We start from the raw sequence: 20,847 nt of genomic DNA, 5'->3' as shown, positions 1-20,847 counted from the left end.
GGCGAAAATGGGTTCTGGGGAAACCCAGAACGGAGGCCATTTGAGAGAGATAGAGAGATGTTGTGAGTGTTTGTAAAATTGTACAAACATATTGAAAAATCGAATTTCCGCTTCAGTGGACGTAGGCAGTTGCCGAACCACTTAAATATTGTCTCTATCTATTGTGGGTGTGATTTCTGGGCAGCCGGATGCGCAACATACCTATCACATAGAGGTGGAGAGTATTGAATTCTTAGAAGGGTTGAAGAGTATGAAAGAGTTAAGGCTTCTTAGTCTTCAAGGGATCTCTAGAATTAACAAGCTTCCAAGTTGACAACAAAGAGTAGTTACCAAATTCTGGAGCTTCTTGAGAAGTTGGAGTTGCCCAGAGACAAAGATACCTGATTGGTTGGTACCTAGCAAAATGGATAGCCTAAAGAAACTCTTCATTAGAGGAGGAGGGCTTGAAACTCTGAAGAATGACAAGTGGACTGTTGAGCAAAATACAGAGACATTTCGATAAGTATACGTTAAAATACATCCCAGTTCCCAAGCTGCCTTTGTTATCATGGATCCCAGTCATAATTTTAAAATGCTCTAGTTTTCTTCTGTGTTTTGATCTATCAAGATTGAAAATGAGATACAGTTTAACTATATGAACAAAAGATAAAGTTTCATATTGGGAGGTAATAAATTAAAAGAAGTAGAGAACCAAGAATGAAGCGCCTCCAATTCCAGCCTTTTCACTTTTTTGTGATCACTCATTTACCCATTTATTGCGTTTCCTCTCTTAATTAATTAATTAATTAAAAGTGGACAGCTTGTTTGGTTCCATCAATCCAGAAAGCAGCCTACATGCACGTGCTTGGAAGGCCAACACCGTGTAATAACTAAATATCAATATTTATGTATCGAAACAAATTATCTAAAAAGCAGTACTGCTTATTTAAAGTTGTTTTATTTTTCTTATGAGGGTATGATTCCACTTCATAAGAAATACAAAAATCCCCATCCTTTTTCTCAATTATATTTTTTTCCACCTCATTTAGTTGTTTTATGGACGACGAAATTGCATATATTCCTCTATTCCTAGATTTAAATTTGTATTTTTCTTGTTCACAGTTTCTCCAAGTAATGCGGTGTACCATATTTTTATCAATGCTGGAATTTTCTGAGTTTTGTTCATAAAGTTCGCTTTAACATCACACACACACACACATATCTATATTTATATATTCGAAGAAATCAAAAGTACCTGTAATTCTTTAATTTGACCCCCAACCTATTGGCTAGCTTTTCTAAAGTTGCGTCCCACTTCAGCACTTCTTCATTGCACTCGAACCTATTTTTAAGTTTAGCGAATGCTTCTCCAAAATTTTCTTTTTGATGTCTTATATCTGATAGATCTACATGGTAAAATAGGTGTACAAAAATTTGTTTTATTGTTTTCATGATACACTTAAGGATTTTCAATAGTGAAGTGTTACAACTGAATGCTGCAACTACACATGCAACCTGTGTAGATTAAGGGAGTCTTAACATCAAATCCCAAATGAAAACCTTAATTTCAGTGGCAAAGATACAATTAAGTCTTGAATATCATATTTTGTTGAAGTCTAAAGAGTGTAGTTCTATGATAAAGTCACTATACCATAATATAAATTGGTATCAACATGGCACAACAATATATCCTAGATAACAAGTCAATATTTCTTTAAGCAAAGTTCATAGAAGTAATGGATATGTGAAGGAGTATGTTTATCGAACTTTAGACACCAAGTTCATGGGGGGCTATCTTGCTTGTGTCCACACGTGAAAAAGGATATTGTAACACACTTTGAAAGAAACTCTTTTCTCTTACTCTGTCTGTACTATTTTTGCAGCCCATGTTGCACCAACATATTCTGGTTCAAAGTTAGTTTTAGATGAGGCCATTGTTAGTTATATGCACCTGCCATGGAAACTTATCTTAGAAATTCAATGATTTACCAAACTTCGATCTTAGCTTCTCATTCTTTACATACCATTCAATCAGTCCAGTAATGATTTTCACTGTATCAAGTCGTGCCATCAAGAAGATGATTGGTTTATTCTTGTCTGCCAAATATCCTCTAATCCTCAAGAATCTTGTTACCTACAAAATGAAATTCACTGGCTGTTTTACCAACTTTCAAAATCACCAGTACAAAAAACTATATATCTATATTTCACATATCAGGATTGGAATCTTCTGGTATTACAGTCAGTGTCACCAAACTATCATATAGACCATCAACAACACAATCAATTAAAATGAGTGGTAAAATCATTGAGCTAATAAATGAATGGCAAATATCAAATCAAGTAAGTCTTAAAGACCAGAGAGAACATACACAATTTGATCTGTTAATGGTTACCTCAGCATTCCATAAAAAACTCTCCTCATGACTATAATCTTCTTCTCATGCATTTTATCGCAGCCCTCCAAGTCAATCACTTGTAGCCATCTCATGTGGCTTCCATTGAAAGACGGAGAAAATATGGAATATTATTCTTTTTGTGACTTTCTATGCTCTTTATAGCTATTGGTAATTTAGTCTAAATTCTTAAGAAATTGAAAATAAATCTAACGGTTTTTTGTAAAATATAGTTATTTTTCTTCAAGTTGAGTAATAAAATAGTATTAATTGGTAATTTAAATATTTTATGATTATGATAGGTCTCACCACCAAGTTTGCAATTGGCAAAAACTCCTAATTAAAAATCGCTAAATCATATCTTCAAACGACGTTATTAATGTGGAGAGATCGAAACGTGTTGAATCAGGAAAATTCAATCCTTCTACATCGAAAAATTCCAAAGTCCAAAGTTTATGCAGAGAATTAATTCATAAGTATCTGGTACGGATGTTTGTTTTATGTAGAATGACTTTAGTTCAAAACCGTGTAAATGGCTGCAAGTTGGATTACCCAGCATATACTTGCAAGGTATGTTTGTGCTTGAAGAAGATAAAACAAGTTTAGGTACTATGGTCAAAGAACTTTCTCGGAAAGACATAAGAAGCTCTTGTCCTGACTGTATATCATATATACTATGCACAGACCTCTCTTTTGGAGGTTGGGTGTCATGCCATTTTGGCTTACAGAAATTACCTAGGTGCACTTTTATGGTAAGTTTTGGCACAACATACAAAAAGGTAATTACTCTATGAGGGATGCTGATGTTAGATGTTGACTTTATAAAGAAAACAGAGCATAATACATGGATATTACAATTAGTATGCGTTATGCATCTCGATCCATGAGAACAGCGCTGCCCTTAAATGTGGAGTAATAATGTTTGATTTCAGATGAGATGAAGTCAAGAAAAATACATCCCAGTTCCCAAACTGCCTCTAACATCATGGAAAATTTTAAAATGCTAAAGTTTTCACTCTGTGTTTAATCTATCAAGACTGAAAATGATAGAAAATGACATACTAAATAGGTGCCAATGAGCCAATGATCTCAAGCTCCCCAAAATAAAAGGTTTTTACAGAAAAAGCACCAATTCTAGATTGTCACACTACTGATTCCATTGCTTTCTCATGACCTCCAAGTTCCATTGGGTTGAAGAGACTTGGTTCTGAAGCGTGTCAATTTTCTTGTATTGAAAATTGTTCATGGAAGCAGGAGAAGTGGCAACTACAAGATCAGGAGCACTTGGTTGGCCATGTCGCTTCTTTCTCCTCTTTTGGAAAGAAATGCAAGGTATTTTGAAAAGAAAGAGAGACAGAGAGAACGAACACATTATTTCGGCACCATCAGGCATACGTCAGCTTTAGTGTTAAATACATTATATTGGCCTCTGGTTTTATTCGTTACATCATCATTTTATTCGTTACATCATCATTATCCAAATATAGTTCATCCTTAACGAAATATAGCACTTCATTACGATCGATATGGCCTACACGAGTTGAGCTGCCAATGGTTACCTTGGCATCGTGATACAAATAATACACCCCCCCCCCTTTCATTTTCTAAAAATTCTTTCTGATAAGTGATACCGAAACCATTATGGAATCTAATTTTCTAGTAACACAGTGGCATCATAATGTCCTTGTGAAACAAATATCATCATCATCATTTCTTTTTAAGTCATGCATCCTATATAGAATTGGGAGAGATATAGAATTGGGAGAGAGCATGAGACAGGTACATACATACCTTCCACAGTAACGAATCTGGCGCTTTATAACTCCAAATCTTCTCATACATTTTGTTGCCGCCACTCAAGATAATACAATATAGCAATCTGATATGGCTTCCCTTGAATTCCAATATTCTTCATAATTCTCAAAATCCTTCTAATGACTTGCTTCCCTGACAATATACATTTTCTGTATTTCGTGATATATTTCCTCACTACATCTTACTTTCACTTTAGCTATATGAACAAAAGATAGTTTCATATGGGAGGTAATAAATTAAAAGACAGAGAACCAAGAATGATGTGCCTCCAATTCCAACCTTTTCACTTTATTATGACCACTCATTTACCCATTTATTGCATTTCCTCTCTTACTATTTAAAAGGACTATTTGTTGCATAAAGGATCCTTTGAATTTTAATTTCCAACAGTCAAATCTGCACTAGAAAAAACATGAAAACTAATTTCTTCTAACCGGTTCTATGCCCCCTTCTGCATAACTTACAACCATGGAAGGAGGTCAAATAACTTTTGTTCAATAACTTTTTTTTTAAAAAAATTAAATTTTCTTAAGAGTTAGCTTATATGCCTTGGTCTGGACTGGGATACAGTTGTCAATGTTGCCGATGGTTGTTTAGGCTTTAGACGTCGCAGCTGGTGTTGTTTGTTGGGGTTCTTCCCTTGGGATGAGCAAACTCCTCGCCTGTGATACAATGAATAGAACTCTATAAAATGTTTATGATTTCAATATGTCTAAAAATAGTTGTAAAAAGTCACGAAATTCCTAAACTGGAGATTGTAAAACATGTCGATATGCTTTTGTTTAGCTAACTTTTGTTTCTTGTTCATCAGCCTCCAAAATCCATGCACTGCTCCCATGTTCAGCAGCTTGTTCGCACAACTCTTTCATGTGTAGCTACAATGCGCAAGAACAACCAACTGTCAAAGGAAATTCTCATGGTTAGTTCTCTGTATCCCGTGGTGAAATACTTACCATTCATTTATACGCCGAAGACTAGCTTTGGAGATCTTGTTCCAATTTTCAGGATCCGCCTTGCACATTTCAAAGAAATCAGCAATCTTGTGGCTCAATTCATCATCATTACAGGGGTCAATGTGAAAGCCTGAGATTCCCCCAACAATAATTTCTGATGGGCCTCCTTGATCTGTTGCAAAGGTGTGCCTCCACGACTGTTAGACAGAAATTCTCGCACAAAAGCTCCTTTTGTATCAGCAATACAATGATATAGCTCTCCATAAGGATATCTATCAGTTTAAGTTACTATCCATCTGATGTGGCCATTAAGTTCGTATTTCTCTATCAAGGCATGCATCTTTTTTACTGCAGTTACTAATAACACCAATAATCCATCAAAGGCTATATCCAGAAATGAAGACTTACCAAATGAAGATCCATCTCTCAAGGCGATAGCCACAACGGCTAACGCATCTCCATTTGCTAAAGATTCTCCCAGTCACCCATATGGCAACCCCAATCCATGCAATGGCTGATTCTAACTTTTTCAACTTTGTATGATTTCATTTCCGCAAGTTACCTTGTATAGACACAAGTCTCCAACGGTACAATGTCTCTTATATTGATGCAATACATATTATAAATAGAAACAGTAGACTATCCATGCTCTCAAGTTAACTGAGGCATTTCATCAAACACCCTGTGTTTAGTTTTTTCTCTGTCCTTTGATTTGGATGGACTGAAAAATCCTGCTACAACTACAAGATTTACCAAACTTCTTAGTTTCTTGTTCTTTCCATACCAAATCAAGTTTAAAGACCAAAGAGCACAAACAAAAATGAAAGGAAAATCTCACCTGAAATTCCAAAGAAATAGTAGCAAAAGGCCACTTGGCCTATCATTTAATTCAATCCAATTTTCTTCTTTTATGTGCTCTGCTTTCATGCTTGTATACAATATTGGCTCCCTAACTCCTATAATATGGCATCCGCAAAAGAGCACTATCACTAGGAAGTTGAAGGTACCTTTAGCTTAGATGATTCTAAATCATTTATTCGATACCTGACAATTAGACAAATATACCCCTTGATTAGTATCGAGTTGGCATGCATTCTTGAAAATGTTTATCACAGAATTCTCATAAATGATTAGTATCTAATTGGCATTCTTGAAAGTGATCATTTTAGAAAGAAAAAAAGACAAGTTATCAAAATCTACAAAAGAAATAAAGATAGGTTTATCCATTCTTGAAAATGCAAAAAATCTCACCAGAAATTCCACTTGGGCTATCATTTAATTCAATCCATTTTTTCTTCTTTTAATGTGCTATGCTTTCATGCCTATATAAAACATTGGCTCCCAAACTTATATAATACCGTGACCAAACAGGTACCCAAAGAGGATTGGGAAGAATATGAAGTTGAACCCTCAAATTGTCCAAAACCTTCACCTCAAATGATTTTAAATCAGAGTACCAGACGCATACTCCATATTTTTCTTTGGGTACGATATAATCCAGTCCATTGGGTACCATATGAGAAGAAATTGGATCTTCATTAGACAAAACTACACATCCTTCTGTATCGATATGGCATTCACAATTTGAGCTGATACTGGTTATCTCAACATCAAGATCAAAATTATCATTCCTAAGATCTTCATTAAAAAATGTAACAAGATATATTACAATTCCGCTTATATTCTCCAGATGGTGTGGCCCCTCAATATTTATTACCCATTCTTCATTTCTTTTCAATTGGACATCGTCATCCCCTCTCTTAGCAATTTCATTTTCTAAAAATTCTTTCTGATACCGTAACCACTCTGGAATCTCATTTTCCGAAGACATAGTGGCATTATAATGTCCCTGTTAAAACAATATCATCATCATCATTTATTTTAAAGTCATGCATCTTATATAGAATTCATAGAGAGAGAGAGAGAGAGAGAGAGAGAGGATGAGACACGTACATACCTTCCACAGTAATGGATTTGGCACTTTATAATTCCAAATCTTCTCATTCATTTTGTTGCAGCCATTCAACTCAATACGACATAGCGATCTAATGTAGCTTCCATTGAATTCCATTATTCTTGATACTTCTGGAAATCTTTCTAACGACTCGCATCCCATAGCCTCTACAAATTCTATATTTGGTGGAAGCTCTAAGATTTCTTCAAGTTTCACGCAATCCCACAAGTAGAGCTCTCTAAGTGCAACAAATCCTCTTATGCTTGTGGGAAGGCTAACAATTTCACTCTTCAATAGATCTAATTGAGTTAATGTGTCTAAAGAATAAAACATGGTAAACAAACTTGATATTGGAAAGAAATTTGATTCTGATTGTAAACAATTCGGATGATTCAACACTTGTAATGCACTGCTTCCATTGCTTGAATTCGTTGGAGGCGCCAATTCCTGGAGTTGTTCTTCATTCGATGAAATCTCGTCTTCCATTGTTGTAGACCCAATAGCTAGAATGGATTGTCCATCATACCCCATCTTCTTCACTAGACGCTTAAGGTTTTTGCAGCCTTGTAGAATTAATACAAGAAGTCCAGTAAGATTGCCAATGGATAAAGGTAGTTCTTCCACTGCAGTGCGATATAGAGATAATTGCCGTAAATATTTCATTTCACAACCAATTTCAGGAAAGCTACGAAGGCTTGAGCAATCACTAAGAAAAAGGTCATGTAAAGATCTCAACTTGAGGCTTGCTGGAAGAATTCTGAGGTTAGAGCATCCGGAAAAATCCAATTGACAAAGATTCTCTAAGGATCCGACAGAATCATGCACCTCAACTAAACTTGTACATCTTCTGACAATCAATTTGTTCAAATTTGGAATGCTTGAAACATCTGGAAGTTTTGTTAAGAAATTACAATTATGGAATTCCATACTTGTCATATTCTGTTAAAACAAAATTGAAAGTAGTTTTAGCACATAGATTAAAGAAACAAAGTTATTGAAGATTATAATTGTAGATACCTTAAACTCCCAGATGAAGCCTAACTCCCTGATGAAGCCAAGACGCATTTTAAAGATAATGAGTTTATTTCCATGGAAATTAGGTGGCAAAGATTGTAGCGGATATTCAACCCAATCAAGTACTCTTAACTCGTTGGATAGATAATTAGGTCCACCTGAAAAACTTGCATTACGAATGAAAAGCACTCTAAGTTTTTTCATCCGTACAAATGCTTCAGGATCCAAGCTTATCGCATCCTCGCCTTTGGGCATTTCTATTATCATCCCTGCAATTTTGTTTGTGCCCTAATACGCAGGAGAATACACAAAAGTGTTACCAAAATTACTGCATAAAGTTAAGCATCAACTTTGTAAAAATAACTAGTATTTTCTCACTACTGAAATGTTAGGATAATGGAAACGAAAAAGGACATTTAGATATGAGACTTTGACTAATCTTAATTAAACAGAATGAGACATTATATATAGCTACAAATTCATTTTGATTTACAGGATATATATATATATGTTTACATATTTCATATACATATATATATATTTATATATTAACTCATAAGGCCATAATTTTCTGCTGGATTTCACTTTTAAAAATGGAAATAAATGTAAAACTCGAGTTTTTTTTTTTACTCTTACCGTGCCTTCTTCCAACACTCCACGGATATCTTTGTGAAACCAGAGTCTACTACGTTCACCAGGTTCAAGGGGTGATTCTAGTCGAACAATTTCTCGACCCATATCTTGTAACAAGTCATACATCCAAACATATTTATCTTCAATAGTAATAAGGCACTTTTTTATAAGCTTGTCAATACCATGATCTGGAAAATAATTATAACTGTCAAATATTTTCCAGATATTAGCCAAAGGTTCTCCCTTAAAGAAAAAGGCAATATCAAGGAACATTTCCTTCTCAGTATCTTCTAAATCATCATAACTTATTCGAAGTACACTTTGAATATTTTTGTGGGGAATGCTTTTATACTTTTCCAATGCACTCTTCCATTGAGGTTTATTTTGACCTTTTAGATCCGATCCTAGCACTGTTAAAGCCAGTGGAAGGCCCTGAGCATATTTTATTACTTGTTTAGAGAGTTCCACATACTCATCAAGTGGTTCATCTTTCCCAACAGCATGCAAGCTAAAGAGTTGAAGAGCTTCACTGTCATCCAAAATCATCACCTCATGTTTTGAATCAACTTTAGCATTATCTAGTAAACGTTGATCTCTCGTTGTTATGATAATTCTACTTCCCAAACCAAACCAATTGCGATCTCCAACTAATTTTTCAATTTGGACCAACTCATCCACATCATCAAGAATTAGTAGAACTCTTTTAGAGCAAAGTCTGTGCTTAATCACATTCATTCCTCTATCAGCATCATAAATATCTAGTTTTTTCCCTAAGATCTCGAAAAGAAGTATTTCTTGCAGCTTAATCAGACCTCCTACTTGTTTTGAAGTTTCTCTAACGTTTTTCAAGAAACAACTTCCTTCAAATTGAGAGTAAATCTGGTTATAGATATCTTTTGAAATAGTCGTCTTACCAATTCCACCGATACCAAATATCCCTACAATATGTATAATATCATTCCTTTCAATACTTAAATGCTGATAAATATCTCGCTTACGACACTTTATCCCAACTAGATACTTGGCAACGTTTAGAGGTGTTTGGTTTACTATTCTTGAGTTGACCCATTGAATGATTTCCTCAATAAATTCTGACTCTTTCCTATCAAATAACAGAGAAGATAAATTAACGAGTAAGAGTACTTTTCACAGTAATGACACATGAATAATAATAATAATAATATGGTTTTCCATTTTTTTTCTTTATAACAAAGTGATAGCAGTAGATTTCGATGTCAAAGGGTAGCCTTTCTCCTTCCTTATTCTGAATGTTTATATATATATATATATATATTAATTTGTACATTTCTCATGCCCTTGGTAGACTTATATTTTCATTCTCGTGTGTATAAACAAACTTTTTAAATCCTTAAATTAATCTAGAACTTATAATTGAAGATCAGTATTTATGAATCTTTATATCTAGAAACAAATTGCCACTAAAAAGCATTGCTTATTTAAAGTTTTTTTTATTTTTCTTATAAGGGTATGATTTCACCTCATAAGAAATAAAAAAATCCCCATCCTTTTTCTTAATTATTTTTTTCCACTTCATTTAGTTGTTTTATTCCTAGATTGAAATTTGTATTTTTCATGTTCTCAGTTTCTCCAATAAACTTTAAGGTGAAATTAATGCGGTAATACCATATCTTTATCAATGCCGAAATTGTCTGAGTTTTCTTCATAAAGTTCGCTTTAATATCACACATAGATATATATAAATATATATATATATATATTCAAAGAAATCAGAAGTACATGTAATTCTTTAATTTCGAACTTTAACATCACACATAGATATATAAATATATATATATATATATATATATATTCAAAGAAATCAGAAGTACCTGTAATTCTTTAATTCAACCCCCGACATATTGGCTAGGTTTTCTAAAGCTGCCTTCCACTTCAGCACTTCTTCATTGCCCTTGAACCTGTCTTTAAGTTTAGCGAATCCTTCTCCAAAACTTCCTTTTTGATGTCTTACATCTGATGGATCTACGTTGTAAAATAAGGGTAGAACTTTTTGTTTTACTGGTTCCATACACTCAAGGATCTTCAATAGTTCATTCAAGCACCATCTAGATTCTGCATAGTTTTTAGATAGTACAATGATAGAAATCATTGACCCTTCGATAGCTTGAAAAAGTGCTTGCGAGATTTCCTCTCCTCTTTCGAGCTCATCATCTATATAAGTGTTGATTCCTCTTTTATTCAAAGCATAGTATAGATGAGAAATAAAATTTTGGCGAACATCTTCACCTCTAAAGCTCAAGAATATATCGTGAGTCCACGGATGTACGGAAGAAGAGGAGGACTGGAGAGAGGAAGAAGCTCCTTGTAAGGCCATGGAAGAAGTGGTCATCTTCTCTGTATGTGTGATAAATGTTTCACAAGAGAGGAGCAATTATGGAGATGTGGGTCAAAGAAAGGAGAGTACTGGGGATGTTCCTTTGAGTTTGTAATGGTTGGTAAATTTATAAGGGAAAATGTGTTGATCTTAACTTGATCAATTTGATAGGATAAAATATGGAAAATGTGTTTCCCAGTGATATACTTTTTTGACTTTCCATGCACTTTGACGTGAATGTTTATTTTCTCTTCTTTGGTTTCCAATTTCTTACGCCATGACCCACGCATATCTTGTTTTTCATTGGTCTTCCTTGCCTTTCGACGTATCTTCCACGTGCTTTTTCTTCTCCTCTGATTCTCTCCCAACAGCAGGGCGATCATGATGTTGATTGCGATTGGTATTTACCAAAAGGTCCAATTTTAAAGTACTTAATTGCAAATAAATAATTTTAGAAATTTCTCGGCAACTTCGTGCCAACAACCACTCCATTCAAAGGGGAATGGCCCTACCAATACTTTTCATTTGTTGTATTCGTTTTTACTTTTTCAATAAAACCTGAGCTATAAAAAACACAAGATAACAGAGCTATACGTCAGAAGAATCCATTCATGACCTCGACGTAAAAGACTTCATTTGTTTCGTTGTAAAACGACACTTGATTTGGGGCATGGGCAGAAGTAGTTAGGTTGTCAATTTTTCAGATTATATATATATAAATATTTCATAAAGTGTCATTTAATAATTAGGGGTAGATGTTGGACGATCAATTTTGGTCCTGATGGAAATAATATTTTATGATTTATTGTTATGAAATCATTGAAAAGAGAGAGTTATAACGTGTTATTAAAACTTTCAAAATGAGAGAGAAAGAGATAGAATTCAGAGAGGTTATGAAACTTATGAATTTCTTAAAGGATTCAACGATATATATAGGCGTACAAAGGGGACTATGCTTTTGACGGCTAGCTCACTATGCTAGCACTATGTACTGTGCATATGTCAGCTAACTCACTATGCTAGCACTATGCACTATGCATATGTCGGCCAACTCACTATGCTAGTACTATGCTAGCACTATGCACTATGCATATGTCGGCCAACTCACTATACTAGTACTATGCTAGCACTATGCACTATGCATATGTCGGCTAGCTCAAGGTGGTCATACAATTTATTTTACAACAATTTTATTTTACAACACTCCCCCTTTGGATGACCACATATAATGAATATGCCTCGTTAAAACCTTGCCAAGGAAAAACCCTGTAGGAAAAAACCAATGGCGAAGGAAAAAGAGTACAATATTCATGTGTACCGTAAAATGCTTTAAGATTGTCTCATTAAAACCTTGCAAAGGAAAACCCAGTGGGATAAAACCTTAGCGAAGGAAAAAAAGTACAATCAGTATAAGTCTTCAAGACATTACTCCCCCTGAAAAGTGCATAATAAAAGGTCTTCAAACCTCCGCATTCCAATGTTCTGCATAATCTTCTTAAATGTTGCAGTTGGTAATGCTTTAGTGAATAAATCTGCCAGATTTTTACTTGACCGTACATTCTTGATATCAATTTCAACTTTCTTCTCATGAATTGCAATGATCTTCTTGTGTGTATCTGAGATAACTCGCATCTGTACATCCAACTAACTGTGGACTTGATCCATGTTGATAAAATAATCACAACTGGATCTTTCTGCTCATCACTACTCTTCTGGAGTTGTACTCTTCTGGAGTTCTTGTAAATAATACAGTTAGTGGAGAATTCATCAACATTAAACCGCTAACCTCATTTTTTAATAAAAACGGTGGCCAGCCTTTTAAGATCAGACAAGCATCGCGGATTTTCAACTCCTCTGTAGGTGTCAGGCGTGCTGTCAGGTGCCACAGCTGTCAGGCGCCGCAGAGCTATAAAGCTATATTTCGTCTCTTTTTTTTCTTGCTTCACGAGAGATGTTGTATCATAATTTTCTCTATAAAAGAGATATTCAGCTCATCTTCATTCGCATCTCAGTTTCTTCACTTTTCTATAATCATACTGCATTTTTACTCTGCAATCTCTTTCTGCATTCTTATCCTACAATGGCTCAGCGATCTTCTCGTGACCAATATATGAGGTACTCTGCACCTCGTTCATCAGCTGTTCCTGCTTCTACCACAGGTGCTATCATACAATATAATGATCTGACTCATAGGTCAGATAATGAAGCTATCTATGAGCTTGTGAGTCTTGGTACCCGATACTCATCATCCATTGTCGCATTTTCTCAGCGACTGCAATCCAGAACTTGTGGAGTTGACAATCTCCACGAGAATATTGCTATACTTCAGCGACTTCTTCTGGAGTCCAACATGAAGATAGAATCAATAAAGCAAGAGAATAGGAATTTAAAATCCTTGCTTAAATCTTCTTTTCGATTGCCCACCCCTTTAGATAGGGATGTCATGCAGATTCTTGAAGAACAAGAGCGTTTGAAGAATGAGGCAAAGTGCCTCAAATTTCTGTAATTCTTGCTTTAAGATAATAAAATAATATTTCACAAATATTCATATTTGTGTTTCTATCTTTTGGTAGATGTTCTGTGTGCTCCCTTTCATTTCTTCTTTAATAATGCACACTTCATATCAAACCCATAATATGAATCTGAAATATTAATTGTATTAAAGGATGGTATTTCATGACTAATAACATCATCCATCTTCCCCTTAAAGCCGCAAGGGTTTCAGATTTATATTTCAAATATGTGCAGTTTTTATGAGCTCTTCTGGAGCCTCAATGACATTTAAATCATATATATAAACTGCAATAATAGCTTGTTTTCATTTGCGTTTGGATTGCTTTAGATCATATAAGGATATTTGAAACTTGATAGAATACATATTTCCAGAGGTATTCATATTAGAAGCTTTAGACATTTTCTATCCTTCAGGAATTTTCATATATATATATCATGATCCAATGATCCATATAAATATGCAGTTAATCATGCATATCCAAACTCTCGGTAACTTTCAAGCTAATAAAAATCTCAATATGATTTCAACCACTTTAAAATCATACTAACTTGTGATTTCTATATCACATTTTCATATTAAAAGTTTCAAGCTTTTTATATCATGTATATAAATATCTACTGATATTTAACAAAAATCACCTCTTTAAGTGTTTGGACTTCAAGTCCATATTTATCACATTTTACTTAGTGATATCAATTCTGCAAGAATTGAGAAACTGGCTCGTGATTTATATATCACATTTTTATTTCCTTTCCATAAATACCCACTGACATTCAACAAGCATAACCTCTTTAGGTGTTTGGACTATAAGTCCCGATGCATCATATTTTATAAGTGAATCAATTCTGCAGGAATTTTTTCTTTCAAATTTGGCCAATATTTTACGTCGTATTCTTCGACGATTTTTGATTCACTTTCATCATTACTTCTGGTAATATCAATTGCCATCTGATATGGAAATACGTTGTCGACAACGATTTTATTTCTATCCATAATTTCTCCATTATTCATGAAATGTAACGAAATCTCGTTATTTTCAGGTACCTGTCCCTCTTCAAGGGAAGACATTTTCATGAAAAACCTCTTCAGGAGGCACTCTTCAAGAGTTTATATAGGAGAATTTTATACAGAGAATTTGGATGGACTTTATTGCTTGTTTTGTGGGTATGGCCTCTTCAGGAGCACCAAATTATTTGTTCCTTTCTCTTTTGAGATACTCTATCTTTTGTATCGATAAGTCTCACATGCCTTTATACATGTCTTTAGACTGCTGAATTTCTTAATTGTCCTACAGGGACTTCAATTCTCGCTGGGATTTTAGCAGCTAGAATATGAGACATTTTTATCTTATTGCATCCAAAATTTAATTATCATCTGAACTTCTAATTCGCATATGATAATCAAGATAACGTTGAATAATTTCATCTTATTTGCTAAGCAAATTTTTCTTTTCACTTCTGATGGTAAGACTTTATAGTAAAAGAATCTTCTGGTTCTTTTATGGACGTCCATATGAAAATCATTCGACTTATCGTAATTGATTTTGGATGATCAAGATAACCATGAAAAGATATAAATATTTTGAATCATATCACCTTTTGATGCATCATAATATTTGATTCAATAATTTTTATAATATCATCTCAAAGAGAAAGCTTACAGCTTTTCTAATACGAGCTTCTGGCCCGAAAAGATATTCATTATCACGTCTAATCTCTTAGTTTCTTTGAATGAAACGCATCATTCTTTTCACTTCAGGGAATAGAATGATATAAATTCATTATCATTCACTTCAGGGAATGATATAGATCTAGTAAGATGTGACTAATGATTCTTATCAAAAGCTCATTATTTTGCTTAGTCACTGAAAAACCTGATACAAATTTAGAATATATTGTGAACATTTGCATTTCATATTGCTACTTTAGGAGCATACTCGATATTGCTACTTCAGAAGTACATTCGAGACGTTCATTCAAATATATATTCTTTCCACAATTTCAATTATGCAACTTCAGGTGCATAAATCATAATGAGCTTTTGGTACAAGTATCACTCATATGAGATACTCAATAAAATTATTGATTTAGGGCGATCCTTCAGGGATGCTCCATTTCCATTCTCAGATAAATCATATCATCAATAATTTATAACAAGTATAAAAAAATAAATAAAACTTTCATTACTACAAAACATTGCAGAATATTTTATAATAAGATAAAGGAAATACATTAATTAAAAGGGAACACTTCCATGATCAACTCTACCACTAGAGTCCTCAAAGAAATCAGAAACATCAAGGCTTGTAATATCTTCTCCATCTATAGAATCTAAAGCATATGATGGTTCAGCAAAATTTGTTTCAAATTTCTTTGTTTTTTTCTTTTATAGAAGATTGGTATAAGTCAACCAAGTGCTTATCTGTACGACAGACACGAGCCCAATGTCCAGTCATACCACATCTATGGCATCCATCTTCATCTTTCTTTAAAAATTTGTTTTGAGGACCTTTGCCCTTCTCTAAGTTGAACCACTTCTGGTGGTACGGTGTATATCTATTATTGTCCCTTTTAGTGTAGTCACTTCTAGGACCTCCACTTTTATAGTTTTTCCTACCACGTCCACGCCCTCGTTTTTTTTGAAAAAATACACCATTCGCTTCTGGGAATGATGTAAATCTAGTACCATTCACTTTAGGGAATGATATAGAACCAGTAGGACGTGACTGGTGATTTCTTAACAAAAACTCATTATTTTGCTCAGCTAATAGAAGACAAGATATAAGTTCAGAATATTTTTTGAACTTTCGCTCTCGATACTGCTGCTGCAGGAGCACATTCGAGGCATGAAAAGTAGTATATGTCTTCTCTAACAAGTCATCATCAGTGACTTTTTCACCACATAATTTCAATAGCGAGCTAATTTTAAAGAGTGCAGAGTTATACTCACTAACACTCTTGAAGTCTTGCAACTTCAGGTGCATCCATTCATGACGAGCTTTTGGGAGAATTACAGTTTTCTGGTGTTCATATCTCTCCCTTAAATCATTCCACAAAATAAGTGGATCTTTCACCGTTAGATACTCAGTTTTTAATTCTTCATGAAGATGGTGCCGAAGGAAAATCATTGCCTTAGCACGGTCCTGCAGGGACCCTTGATTTCCTTCTTTAATTGTATTTCCCAGGTTCATCGCATCCAGATGGATCTCAGCATCAAGGATCCAAGATAAATAATTTTTTCCAGAAATGTCAAGAACAATGAATTCCAATTTTGTAATATTTGACATTTTTTACATATATAAATCAGGAACATAAGTATAGAGTTTTCATTAAGTAATGTAACATTTCATATTCATTTTGGAAACTACAAAAATATATTGAAAAACTTACTTGAAGTAGAGGACTACTAGCTTCAAAATCGTCAAAACTTTCGTGCTGATAACGCGTTATGAAATCATTGAAAAGAGAGAGCTATAACGTGTTATAAAACTTTCAAAAGGAGAGAGAAATAAATAGAACTCAGAGAGGTTATGAAACTTATAAATTTCTTAAAGGATTCAACGATATATATAGGCGTACAAAGGGGACTATGCTTTTGACGGCTAGCTCACTATGCTAGCACTATGCTAGCACTATGTACTGTGCATATGTCGGCTAACTCACTATGTTAGTACTATGCTAGCACTATGCACTATGCATATATCGGCCAACTCACTATGCACTATGCATATGTCGGCTAGCTCAAGGTGGTCATACAATTTATTTTACAACAATGTTATTTTACAATATTTATTTATTTATTTTTTATATTTAAAAAAATAACAGTAAATGAGTCTAAAGTTCACAATGCAGAAAATTGAAAATAAGTCCTCATACATAGCTGTACGTACTGTACTGTGGCCCCCGTTTGTTTTATGCAGAATGCGTTTAGTTCAAAATCGTGTAAATGGCTGCAAGTTGGCTTACCCAGCATATACTTGGAAGTCATGTTTGTGTTTGAAGAAGATAAAACAAGTTTAGGTATTGTCAAAGAACATTCTTGGAAAGACATAAGAAGCTCTTGTCCTGGCTGTGTATTAAATTTACCATGTACCATCTGTTTTTGGCATACATCAGCTTTAGTGTCAAACTATTAGGAAAATGATATTCTAACACACAAAAGCCAACAAAACTATTGGCTTTTTTTTTTTCTTTTTTTTTTTTTTTTTCTAAATTATTAAGAAAATATTTTTTAATGATTCTATGATTTTTTGTTTATTTTTTAATATTAAAAAAAAAATAACAGTAAGTTAGTAACCTTATCTATAAACTCTTGGTAGAGGCTACAAGAAGCTTTAGAAGCCTAACCTGGAGTGCAGAGCAATCTTTCTACTCACCACAAAAATCAGCAATATTTCTCTTCCTACTCCCACATATCAGTCATCAAGTGCGCCGTGCGCACAACAAATACATTAATACAAGTGCAGAGCAATATTTATGGAGTGCATCAAATACATTCTAAATATTTAATACTACACCATTGAAAAAAACACACCTGTCTACTACATTTTCACCTCAGAAAAACACCATTGAAAAAACACAAGTCATCACTAATGTTCAACACATTTGGGTTTTACTCTGCACTACAAAAGATGCTTCTGCATATTTCTACATGCTGAATTGAGCAGGTACAAAAGTCCTGTGCTAAGAAGTAAGAACATTTGCATTCAAGTGAATGGAAATTAAATGATTATTGGAAAAGTTCGATAATGATGTATGTAATGGTGTTGATGATCAGGAAGTGGATAACTTTCATGTCACCTCTGCATTGATAATGAAAAAGGAATCCTACAGATACATGCCAGATTATCTAGGAAAATGAAAAGGTGAAGAAAATAAGAGCCCCATGTCAATATAAGACCAGAATTGACTTCTTTTGTCTCTGTATCAATTTGAAGACCCTCGGTCAGTCGAGCATCTACTAAAACAGTAAGGACACAGAACTCAGAAGTGACTCCTAGGGGAAAATGTGTCTCTACTTGTTCACATTATGTCTTTAAGGTTGGTTCGTGTGTCTCTACTTGTACATATACTTCGAATAAACAACAGCAGCAGCCACAATACTTCAAATAAACAACAACAACAGCCACAATAAACAACAACAGACTTGGAAACAAAAATTCAGAGTTTTTACTTCAATTTAGGAAATCTTTTAGCTCTATATATTCAAACTCAAAGCTAATAAAATCCTTTCAAAACCAGCATGAAAAAATGTTTGTTAGACTTGAGCTATAGTCATCTCTAAAAGTTAATTATTTACATGTTGAGTAATTATTAAGTAGTCTTAAAATACATATATGTGATACTCCCAACCCATCAAGGATGGCATGCCATTAGAAATGGACACCCACAAAAATAATTATAATATCATGATATGTTGTCAATAGATTAGAAAATACCACTTGTTGAATTATGTTTTTTTTTCCCCCCTATAAAAGATGAGAATTCTTAGCCAAAATGAAGGCGTGGAGAGACGTCGCGTGTCCGAGGAACAAGCACAGCAGCTATTACTTTTTTAGCAGCAAGTTCTGCGAGACATTTCCACGTGCCTTGAAGTCTTGCTAATAAATTGGGCTAGTGACATCATTGAAGAAAACTTGGGCCAGTGACATCATTGAAGAAAACTTGATCTCCTTTCATGCTTGTGTACCACATTGGCTTAAAACGGCACCCCTCCCTTGATTATCATTGGGATAAAATCGAACTCGCAAATTGTCCAAAACCTTTAGCCCAAAAGATGCTACATCGGCGTACTTCAACCATACATGATATCCGGCTCTCCTTTTAATCCAAAAATCATTAACCAATTCCACCTTATTTTCTTGACATACATGATTTGAGCCATTACAAGTTATCTCAGCATCATAAATAAAACACTTAGACATACCATGTTCTTAAAATAACAGAAAAGTGTGCAATACAATTCCACTTAGCTCCTCAAAATAGTGTGGTCCTTCAACATCTATTACCCACGCTTCTCTTCCCCTCAGTTGGGTATTAACCGAACTCTTAACAATTTCAATTTCTAATAAATCATAAAGATTGTTGGTATATGTAGGATCATCATCAGTTTCTAAAACTGATCATCAAGGACTCTTAACAATGGATTCCAAGTTTCCGAAAACATGGTGGCATCACAACTATGTCTAATTTACAAAGGCTACAAGTCTATTTTGCACCCAGCGTCCAAGGGGTACACAAAATTGATATAAACACAAAATACAGAGGGTTAGTACTATATGAGGCTGTTGTTGGATGATGAATTTAGAAAACAACACATAATAAAGAGACATTACGACAAATATGTATTATGCATGCATATCGATGAATACTTATTTGTTTTGTAGTATATATTGCCTCCAACTTAATGGGATTTTTTTAATGGAATGAGAAGAGGTGTTTTCTGAATTTTCAGCTGAGTGTTTTTAGCATACACTTGCTATAATAAGGATATAGAAGAAAACTTTCGAGCCCAACACTTGAATTCATCATCCAAGAAAACAAACTAATGGCTATCAGTAAATGAACAAAGTAAAAAGCTTACGAGCTAATTAATGCTTGAAATGCATGCTTGATACCAAGTCGAAGCTCTAACTCCAAGTTTACCTTTGGATCATCATGGTCGTTCTGTGTAAGGCTACGGATTGGATTCAAAGAGTACTGTGAGATAGTGACATCAATGAGCTAATAAATTGGGTTCTTGTTTCCAGTGGCAAATACCAAATCAAGTCTAAAAGGCAGAGAAAACAAACAAAAATGAAAGGGAAGTCTCACCTGAAAATCCCAAAATAATTCAATCCGTTTTTCTTCTTTTATGTGCTCTGTTCTTTTTCTTTTCTTTTTTTTCTTTTTTTTTTAAATGCATAATCTTATTACAAAATTTCCCTTTTATCTTCAACCTTTCCTGGATGTCTCTCCCCTTGAAGTGAGAATTTTCCTATTATCCCTGCTTGATTGTTACACTCAAATATCATATGTTGCCTCTATTTTGGTTTGTAGTTTGCCCTGTTTTGTACTTCTCCTTGCACGTTGCTTTTCTCACGTTGTAAAGCCGGAAGGAAAGTACATGATATGAGTTTGGAACTAGAGAAGTTACTTATCTATTCTGTTTTAACACGTTATTTTTTTGGCTCAATTTTAGATGAGTTCATTTTTGTTGCATGAAATGAATATCAACATAACAACTAAATTTTCCAC

The 20,847-nt window shown here is 34.2% G+C and overlaps 1 protein-coding gene across 5 annotated transcripts; it reads right to left on the bottom strand.

Moving 5' to 3' along the window:
* Positions 1–226: 226 nt before the first annotated feature.
* On the bottom strand, positions 227–11,210 carry LOC122297757 (disease resistance protein RPV1-like). 5 transcript variants are annotated; one of them, XR_006238878.1, is made up of 10 exons: positions 10,595–11,210; positions 8,748–9,846; positions 8,115–8,399; positions 7,101–8,036; positions 5,982–6,187; positions 5,552–5,883; positions 5,144–5,340; positions 4,982–5,065; positions 4,167–4,852; positions 228–2,113 (listed from the first exon to the last, which is right to left on the bottom strand). XR_006238878.1 is itself a non-coding variant. In XM_043107921.1 (5 exons), the coding sequence occupies exons 1-5, from the start codon at positions 11,110–11,112 to the stop codon at positions 6,173–6,175; spliced, it is 2,853 nt and encodes a 950-aa protein (XP_042963855.1). In that variant the 5' UTR covers positions 11,113–11,210; the 3' UTR covers positions 5,892–6,172. The 5 variants fall into 5 exon arrangements, 2 of the variants coding, with proteins under 2 accessions (XP_042963855.1, XP_042963854.1); XR_006238879.1 differs by having other exon boundaries at positions 227–2,113; positions 4,167–5,065; positions 5,144–5,315; XR_006238877.1 differs by having other exon boundaries at positions 4,167–5,065.
* Positions 11,211–20,847: the final 9,637 nt, after the last annotated feature.

Source organism: Carya illinoinensis, chromosome 15 (genome assembly GCF_018687715.1).
Source record: "Carya illinoinensis cultivar Pawnee chromosome 15, C.illinoinensisPawnee_v1, whole genome shotgun sequence".
In the NCBI taxonomy this organism is placed as follows: domain Eukaryota; kingdom Viridiplantae; phylum Streptophyta; class Magnoliopsida; order Fagales; family Juglandaceae; genus Carya; species Carya illinoinensis.
This window is presented reverse-complemented; position numbering and strand designations above follow the sequence as displayed.

Excerpts from the sequence above, each read along its gene's own strand:
- LOC122297757 (XM_043107920.1), bottom strand. The coding sequence starts at position 11,112 with ATGACCACTTCTTCCATGGCCTTACAAGGAGCTTCTTCCTCTCTCCAG. Across the intron at positions 9,847-10,594 it reads GTTGAATTAAAGAATTACAG|GAAAGAGTCAGAATTTATTG; the intron begins GTACTTCTGATT and ends GTTATTTGATAG. Across the intron at positions 6,993-7,100 it reads CAAATCCATTACTGTGGAAG|GGACATTATAATGCCACTAT; the intron begins GTATGTACGTGT and ends TTGTTTTAACAG.